This window comes from Lutra lutra, chromosome 6, assembly GCF_902655055.1.
Source record: "Lutra lutra chromosome 6, mLutLut1.2, whole genome shotgun sequence".
NCBI classification, from domain to species: Eukaryota; Metazoa; Chordata; class Mammalia; order Carnivora; family Mustelidae; genus Lutra; species Lutra lutra.
In genome coordinates this window covers 127,172,990-127,182,771 of record NC_062283.1, presented here as the reverse complement: position 1 = coordinate 127,182,771, position 9,782 = coordinate 127,172,990, and the positions used below count along the sequence as shown (strand labels likewise).

The following is a 9,782-nucleotide window of genomic DNA, read 5'->3' as shown; positions in this document are numbered from 1 at the left end:
CTGGGGCTCCGCCCTCCGGGGGGCGCCGGGGCGGCGGGCGCCTGCGCGGTGCGGCCCCAGCCCGGGCAGCCACCGTCGCGATGCCTATTTTAGTCAAAGCCGCTGCCGGCGCGGGGACCCGGCACGGGCCAAGGAGGCTCCGGACCCGCGATCCGGGGAGGCTTTCGCCTGGGGCGCCCGTCGAGCCGCCGCGTCGCTGTCCCCGCGCCCTGCCACTGTCGCCCCAAACTTTGGCCAGCGCCTCCCGGGTTCGGTGCCAGGGACAAGCCAGGTAAGGAGCGGGAGGCGTAGCTGCCGGCGGCTCCCCCCGCGCGCCCGGCTATTTGCAGCCTCGGGCTCCCGGAGCTAAATCGGGAAGCGAAAGTTGGATCGCCGCTCCGCGGGGTGCAACTTTGTCAGCCCCGCCGCGGCTGCGGGTTCTTCGCGCCCCGGCGGCCGGAGTCCTGCCCTCTCCTCCCTGGCCGAGCCGTCGCCCTCGCAGGCTTCCCTGTTCTTGGAAGCCGCCTTCCTCCGGTGTCTGGGGTCCACGTCCTAGACCCTCAGGCGTCGGCAGCTGCAGCACCGGTCTGGGAGCGCCAGCGTCCCCGGGCACTCCAGCCCCACTTGGGGGCTCGTTCCCGCGCTCTGCCTGGGGCAAGCCCTTGGTGGGCTCGGCATCTCCTCGTCTGGCTGGACGCCCGGGGCTCCTGGCCCCTAAACCGCTAAGGCTCCACCTCGCCCGCTGTAGGGCCGCCCGGGGCTCCTGTGGAGACTGCGCGCAGCGCGGCGCACGCACTGTGTGGCCTGCCCAGGGCGGGCGCTGGGGTTGCCAGGAGCTGCACGGGGCTCACCGCAGACCCCTCATGGCCCGAGTCTTCCGGTCAAGGGCAACAATACTAGACACTGATCATATTTTAAGGAGCGAGGTGAGCGGGTTCCCTGGGGAGAACGGATGGCTGGGGACCCCGTGAACCTCGCCGCCCGCCCGCGCCCTGGTTTCTGAGACTTTGGGAAACGTGTTGTTGGCCGACACGTCCCAGAAACTGCTTGCTTTGAAACAAGAATAAGTGCGAAAAGACTCTTGGCAACGTCATGCCCTTTGCCATTCCGCGGAGAAGCGAAGCTTTGGGCCGATTTACAGAATGAATCAAGTCTGCCAGCAGGACTTTTGCTCATTGCTGCCTTTTCATTTTTGTAATTTGGTAAAGGGTTAATGTTAGTTTCACCGTGTAGCTATTTAATCCTTCAGACACCTATTTGGAAACAAATAGATAAACGGGACTTTACGAGACCAGGTAATTAAAAGAATTAGACTCTGAAGAACTAATGGAACGAAAATTTCTCTTGATTCAGTCAAAATTAACCTGAGTGTTAACCAGTTTTTTCAGTCTAGCCTTCCTCCTTAGACTCACTGTCTGTATAAAGATAGTTCAGTGTAAACGACTTAAATCCATTGAAAGTGATCAAAGGGAGCTGAAACTGGTAAGATCCAGTCAGGATTATTGGCCATAGGTAACTGGCATTTCAAAATTGGCATGGAGATAATCCACATAGATAAATAATAGATCTACAAATAAATAATAAATTATATAATAAATGTATTAAGCAGTGTTAGCTATTCTACAAGCTAAATGCATATAGAAAATAAAATAGACATGTATTTAAATACTTATACCCTTAATAAGGTGTGGTTCATCAAAATATGTTGTAGGATGATCCCACCTCTTAAAGATTCCTATTGCTATTTCCCTGGCTCTTCTGTCAGTAGATTGTGGTTTTCCCCTCATTTCTCTTAGAGCAGATGTTGGTACCTTTAGTGCCACTTGAAGAACGTTTAATAAAAAGCCTGATATTGAGCTAGAGTGGAATAGTTGGCAATACTGGTGCCATTGGGTGGAATATATATGAACTTATTATATATATATGTATTAGAGCCTCAAGCTATTAAAACTTGAAGGGGTTTCAAAGACCATCTAGTCCTACCACCTCTGTTCCCAGGAAGAAGCAGACACAAGGAGTGGAAGTCACTTTCCTTGATTTGCGTGGCTCCCCCTGGGCTTTTGGTCTAGAAACTGACTTTCTTAGTCCCAGGAATGCTGGTCACTTTCCTGTCTTTACTACTAAGGTTTGGAGAGACTGAAAGTGACTTCTAAAAATGTTTGTCGTGTCTGTGTCCCTTCCGTATGGCTTTCAACTCTAGCATTCTCTGCAGAGTGTAGACCTTGGGTATACATAGATGGCTATGACATTGCCTGTGCCTCATAGAGAACACAGGATAGTTAGAAAAGCAAATAGGACACATTCTAAAATGCCATAGAAATGTAGTTAGTTTAGGTAATGCTAATGCATAAGCTGACACTGACACTAGTTTATGAGTGAGAGAGGTCCTTGAATATCATTCTCCCTCCTGCAGAAATTATAGGATTAATTCTCATTTGGTCCTTGAGAGCAAACTTTGCATAAATGGAGTTATTCAAATAATGATACCTCTCACCCCAATAGGCTTATAGTTTTATTGATTTAAAAATTTGGAAAGTAGCTGAATTTATGTAGTTTCTTTCCTTGTTGCGGAAAATCAATATCTATGTCAACTATTTATCTTATATTTATGAACTATTTCAGAATTATATGAAGAGAGCTTTAATTGCCTTGACCATTTCACTCACAGTTTGTAATGCATAAATGTTTTTATCATCTTAAGAGATGTAGAATTCTTTTGGATTTGTCTAATAATATCCTTTCAAAATGCCCAATCTGTACCAGTTATTCTACCACTTAAAACCTTTACTTTGATATGGTGGGGGGGGGATGAATAGAAAAGTAAGTTAACTGTGTGATCTTATTATGGAAAGACATTATTAGATTAAATTTAAAGATATTTTTTGTCCCCATTTGGATTTCTTTTTCTGAAACAGAATAATTCATATAATCTGAAAACCTACTTGTTTTTTGTCAGGGACCAATTTGTATAATTAATAATAGAAAGAGTTTTTTAAGTACCAGAGATGGAGGACAGGTAATTTAGTTAGGAAATGGTGCCACTTTGTGTTAAGGTTTAGGTAAGCATGTGCAAAATGTGTACTCTTTGAACTGTAGTTGCTACAGATTTTAATATGAAATAGTTGAACATATATTCATTACCTCTCCTACATATAAGTAAACCACAAGTTTACTACTTTGTAATTTGTAACATTGCTACCTAGTGGAGTTTTTATGGGAACGAAAGTATAGATTTAAATTAGACAATGAAAGGAAGAGTTAATTTTATATCTCCCTGTGTATATATAAATGATTAGTAATGTATTATGTGTATATATGATAATATAGAATGTATATGTCTATGATGCAATGATCTAATGACAGTATATAACTAGAGCCTTCTAAATATACTAAACCTTCAAGTAGTAAATATGAGGTTAATTTTTTTGACGTACTTAAATAATCAGTTTTTCCTGTTATTTTTTCTGTGTTTGGATTCAGTGTCATAGTGGGAATGTGATGGAAGACTTTGTAATTGCTGTGGCTTATGAACATTGGTGGTTGTCTTTTAGACTCATTAATTTCTCATTCCTCTCTCCCCCACCATGTATGTCTATATAGATATATATATTAGTGAATAGTTGTATACTATGCTAAATATTTTATATATTTTATTTCATTTCATTTCATTAGAAAGTCAAATGAGATATTACTATCATCATTTAACAGATAAAGTAGTAACACTTAATATGTGACTGGTTGGAGTCGAACCTGGTTCTAATTCTTAAGCACCAGAAAAGTCTATCTACCAACATTTAGTTCACAGAAATCATTTTGATACAAAACATATCAGGATAGAAAGAGACAGCTGCCATTTTTATGATTGTCCTTTTGTGTCTTTGTTTTTACAGGGATTTTCAAGATGAATTATACCGAGTCCAGCCCATTGACAGAATCGATTGCAATAGGTTTTACACCTGAGTTAGAAAGAATCATACCTGTGCCTTCCAATGAGACCACATGCGAAAACTGGAGAGAGATACATCACCTCGTTTTTCATGTAGCAAATATTTTTTTCACGATTGGGTTGGTTATTCCAACCACCCTTCACCTTCATATGATACTCCTTAGGGGAATGTTATCTATAGGTAAGATTCCTAATCGAGACCTTTGTAACTTCTCTGGAACTGGCATTCGATGGGCTTTCTGTTGGGGGCTTCGGGGCATCTCTTGTCAGGTCTGTAGCATACCAAAAATACAGGTCTCTCTCAGCAAGTTGGCAGCATGTCAATCAAGTAATTCGTAACATAGGCCTTTATATGCCCTTATTTATTTTAGGTAAGACCATGTGTGTTTTCTATATTGTTTAGATTTTCTAGATATCAAAAAATCCATTTGTATGTCTAAGTGTGTGATCCAAATCCTGGTTCTACCACTTGCCAACTGTGTAACTGGGGCAGATAATTGAAACTTTCTGTTCCTCAGTTTTCCCATGTGTCAAAGGAGCGCAAAAATAATACCACCTCTTAGTGTTGTTGTAAGAATTAAGTGAGTGTGTGTGTGTGTGTGTGTGTGTGTGCACGTGCATGTGTACACATGCATATGTGTGATATTTGACTTCTAATAGCGCCTGGCACATGGTAAGCCCTATGCAGTCTTAACCACTGTTGTTTCAGTAGGTTTCTTATGGCCCATAATGTGACACTGGGAACAAAAGCAATTTCCCAGACACAGTAGTCAAGGAAAACTTTTTGAGGGCTCCAGTAATCCTGATGAAGCACGTCAAATGGATTCACAGCAAAATGCCAGAACAATTGAATGAATTATTTTGGCCAGTGATTCTTGACAAATTACTCTCTATGTGATTGTTTCTTTGGTGGTTTATGTATTCAGGTATATTTTTGAGCACCTATAAGTTCTCAGGCAAAGACTGAAGAAGGAAGGGGAGCCTGGGTGACTCAGTCTGTTAAGCGTCTGCCTTCAGCTCAGGTCATGATCCCAGGATCCTGGGATCGAGCCCTGCATTGGGCTCCTTGCTCAGCGGGGAGCCAGATTCTCCTCTGCCTGCCGTTCTCCCTTCTTGTGCTCTCTGCCCCTCCCTCCCGCTGGCTCTCTGTGTCGAATAAATAAATAAAATATTTAAAAAAAAAAAAAAAGGACTGAAGAAGGCAGGGTCCATCTTTGAACAGGATACTTTTCGGGGGCACTGGAGAGAAACAGATGGGCAGTCATGTGTGAGATGCTAGATGCTATGTTGTCGGTGTGCACGCAGGGCCAGGGAGAAATGGAGAGGGTGACAGGCCCAGCAGGAAGGCGGAACAAGGTCACACTGAGGAGATGACACTGGAGCTGGCTTTTGGAAGCTGATTTCTCCAAGTGTGAGTGTGTATGGTATCCAGGTAAAAGGCACAGAGGAGAGGGAAATTCAGCATAATGAGGGAGGATGGAGAGTAGCTCATTATGCCTGGGATACATGAAGAATTACAAGGAATGGTCAAAGTCAAGCCTGGAAGTGAGAGACAGGCTTCCAGTTATGGAATGAATAAGTTATAGGAATAAAAGGCACAGCATAGGGAATAGTCAGTGATAACTATAATAGCATTGTGTGGTGACAGATGGGAGCTGCACTTGTGGTGAGCTTAGCATAATGTAGAGAGAAGTTGAATGCGTGGGTTATACACCTGAAACTAAAGTAACATTATGTTTCAATTATACTCAAAATGAATAAATAAGTAGATAGATAGATGGATAGATAGATAAAGGGCTGGAAGGGAAGCGAGATGGTAGTTTATGGATTTCTGTGTTACCTCTGAGTAAGGCAGGGATTGCAGCAGGCATTACACAGTGTTGAATGAAAAACTAAGCAAAACCAAGCCACACCCCATGAAAAGGCAAAGGCTAATTATAAATTTTTTAAAGATTTTATTTATTTGAGAGAGAGAGAGAGAGAACACACACGTGCACAGGAGCAGGAGCAGGGGAGGGACAATGGCAGAGGGAGAAGCAGACTCCCCGTTGAGCAGGGAGCTCAAGGAGGACCCGATCCCAGGATCCCAAGATCATGACCTGAGCCGAAGGCAGACACTTCACCGACTGAGCCACCCCAGGCACCCCGCTAATTATAAATTTTAAGAGGTAGGATCTAAATTTTAGAGGTAGGATGGACCAAGGAGATCATCTAATCTGACCAAGAAGAAACCTGGAGAATTTAAATTACTCATCCAAAATTAAGACTGTGAGAATGTGGCCAAACCAGGACTATAATTCAGGTCCTCGTGTTCCCAGTCAGTCGAAGCATTATTTTTCCCTATCCTCTTTATGTAATAATTTTTAAAATTCCACAAAATTTGCTATGAAATGTTATTTTAAAAACTTATGAAGTTTTACATTTTGGTCTACTCAGATGCCCCAGATCATTCTGATGAAATAAAAATTGCAAATGGATAAGTTTTTAATGTGGGAGGTTAGCTTTTATGTGCATATATAGTTGATATATTTGTATCATATTGATCATTTTATTATAAGTTAAAAATACATATGGACTCTCCCACCATAAATGGATCAAAAGAAACTGGGACATTTTTCCTAAAGTAAGAGAATTGATTTAAAAAAAAAAAAAAAAGCAAAAAGATTTCCAGAGGTGAATGGAAAATCATCAAATGAAAAATTCAAATGGTAGGAAATCTTGGTAAAATATGCAGGCTCACCAATGATCATGGAAATGCAAAACAAAATAAAACCTCAGTATTAAATTAAGAGCTTTCAAATTTTGTAATATTAAGAACTTGATAGTGGCATTCCCAACTAGTAGGATTACAAATATCTATATACCTTTGGAAAAAATTCTTCAGTCTCATCAAAAGCTATAAAGTTCATTTCCTTGACTTACTGTCAGGTAATCCACCCTAAAGAAATAGTCAGAAAAACATTAATTTTTAATGTATAAAGGTGTTTTGGTGATGTATCAAAAATTACATGCAAAAAATCTCATCCATTTACCAGTTGGGAAATGGTTAGATAAATTAGGGTTTAATCAGTTACAGTCATTAAAAACTATGTATATGAAGAGTTTTTACAAAATAGGGAGATTACCACAATAAGTAAAAGAAGTAAGAGAGTGGGTTTTAAAATTTTGTATACCGTAGGTTTGCCATCAGGTAAAAATGCATCAAGACTGTAAGGAAGTATTAGGTATCAACAGTAGTAGAATTGTGGGGTTTTTTTCTCCTATAAAAAATATTTTCTACATAAATTTTCTGCAACAAAACATGTTTTTCTTTTGTAGTAATAAGACAAAAAAACAAAATGGAACTTAATGTAATGCTTGGCTTAGGTGTTTCTTTTTTTTTTTAAGAGACCGAGAAAAAGAATGCAGACGTGTGTATGCACAAGCAGGATGAAGGGCAGAGGGAGAGGGAGAGGGAGAAAGATGGGCTTCCAAGCAAGGCCTAGCCCAGTGTGGAGGGGAGGTGGGGGGAAGTGCAGAGGTGGGAGGGTAAGGGGGTGGCTTGATCTCAGGACGGTGAGATCATGACATGAGCCAAAATCATACTTAACTGACTGAGCCACCCAGGTGCCCCTGGCTTAAGTATTTCTAAAAGGTGTTTGGTTTTTTTAATATGCAGAGGATATCAAATGTATTAAGCTACATCCTGATGCTATTGCAGACTTCTAACACATTGACTTTGTTACTCAACAGGATGTACCCTTTATATTGTCTGGGCCACTCTCTACCGATGTGCCTTGGATATCATGATCTGGAACTCCGTATTCCTGGGTGTCAACATTTTGCATCTGTCATATCTTTTGTACAAGAAAAGACCGGTAATTACTAAAATTAATGTGGAGGAGATTTTAAAGGAAGAGATTTTTTAAGGCCAAAAAGCTTTTAAAGTGCTTTGTTCAGATTTGAAAATGAACATTTAACATCTTTAATCCCCTTAGTATCATTTCTTTGATTGTGTTCGTATATGTCTGAAAGGAAATATTTGAATCCCATGAACTTTGTTCTACAAATGAGTCTTTTTTAAAAGATGCATGTATTTATTTGAGAGAGAGAGAGTAGGCGGGAAGGGCAAAGGGAGAGAGTCTCAGGCAGGCTCCGCACTCAGCAGAGGGCCCACACAGGGCTTCATCCCACAACCTCAAGGTCACGACCTGAGCCAAATCCAAGGGTTGGGTACTCAACCAACTCTGCTACCCAGACACCCCTACAAAAGAGTTTTTTAAAACTTATTACATCCTTAAGGCAACTTACACATGAGAGAACATTTTTTGTCATATAGCTCATTATTTCTTTTGTCTATTGATTTTTAAATGTCACTTAGAAATATCTTTGCCCAGCTGTAAAATTAATTACTCATGGGCAACTTCCTTGAACATACTAATGATTTACAAATAGTTCCTGCTATTTTGTAAATGTAATGACTTTATTTTTTTCATTACATTATGCCCAAAATATTCATTTAAGAAAATCATCATTTTGGGAGGGTGTTGCCAAAACACTAATATTTAACTTTTTTCTCAACATCTTGTTGTGTTTCCTTGGTCATTCCAAGAACCAAAAGATGTAAATAGGATAAGAAAGCAGTGTGGCTTCTAGAAATCACTCCCTACATTGTTTACTAATGGTTCAAAGTACACACAATTATTAAGTAAGGTAAGATACCGCTCCTGTCCTCATGTTCAGTGCCAGACATGTGCACAGAAAACTATTAGAAAACAAGACATTTCACAGGAAATGATCGCTTGAATGATATAGATGATACAAGTAATAGGCATTCTACTAGAGTGTAACCTCAAACATTGCAATCCAGTCCATTTTGCTTACTGTATGAGTTCTCTCTAGGTTCCCCTGTGTCATAAACAACTTGAAAATCTCAGTGACAGGTCCTTTCTCTCACCCATCTTATACGTGGACTCTAGCAATTGTGTGTCAGCTGTGCTTCTGGGCTGTGTCTTCATTCCAGGGTCTCTGCTGAAGCAGAAGCTTCTGTTGAGACATGTGTTCTCATTGCAGAGAAAAAAGTACAAGAGAACAACAGAGAAAGACCCAGTGTCTTTTAAAACTTCTGCACAGAAGGAACATACATCACTTTTACTCACACTCCATTGGCTAAAGCAAACAAAAGGGGCAAGAGTGATAGTGTGGGAATGGGCTGGGGTAAGGGAATGGATAATCCTTTCACCAGGGATGGGAGAAGCAATTACTTGGAAATAACAGTATCATCTACCACCTTACTGTTGTTTTCCAAATTCCTGTCAGCCATGATTATCACATAACAAGTGCTCAGAAAAACATTTGATGAGTGATAGCTTTCACAAGAAGAATTAAGAAGGCTTCATGAAGGAATTGGGACTTGAGCTAAGACTTGCAGAATGAGCAGATTATGAATTTCAGTCAATATATTCAGTTCCTATGTGTATTACTAGGCCACATAGGCTAGTGTGTATCTCGAAAGTGGGACATATTTGTGAATAAACTATTTTAAACCCTCATTACTAGAACTCTGAGGTAGAGGAGGCAGATGGTAGTGATAATGAGGATTATAATTTCTATCAGAACTTGCTGGAGCCCCAAGCTCTGAACATAGGTTTAGAAGTTGCTGATGTGGTGATGGCAGTAGCATCAGGTAAAACACTCACACAGTATCTGTGTTTTTGTTTCTTCTTGTATTATAAGCCTACTTTCTTGAAAAATATCAATGCTGGTTCTTTGTTAAAATGAACATGGCAAGAGCATCGCAAAGGCTGTAGTGACATCTGAGTGGCTATCATTATGTGGATCTATAAACTATAGTGTGGCTGTCGTGGATTTCATTGGG

At 40.9% G+C, this 9,782-nt stretch overlaps 1 protein-coding gene across 3 annotated transcripts in view; it reads left to right on the top strand.

Annotated features, from left to right (window-relative positions):
• The first annotated feature begins 54 nt into the window (after positions 1 to 54).
• Positions 55 to 9,782, top strand: part of BVES (blood vessel epicardial substance) — a 36,979-nt gene continuing 27,251 nt past the window's right edge. The window contains exons 1-3 of one of the 3 annotated variants that reach the window (XM_047732081.1): positions 55 to 271; positions 3,870 to 4,106; positions 7,658 to 7,782. In XM_047732081.1, the coding sequence (XP_047588037.1) occupies positions 3,881 to 4,106; positions 7,658 to 7,782 (351 nt within the window). In that variant the 5' untranslated portion in view covers positions 55 to 271; positions 3,870 to 3,880. The other 2 variants (XM_047732082.1, XM_047732080.1) reach the window with 2 other exon arrangements.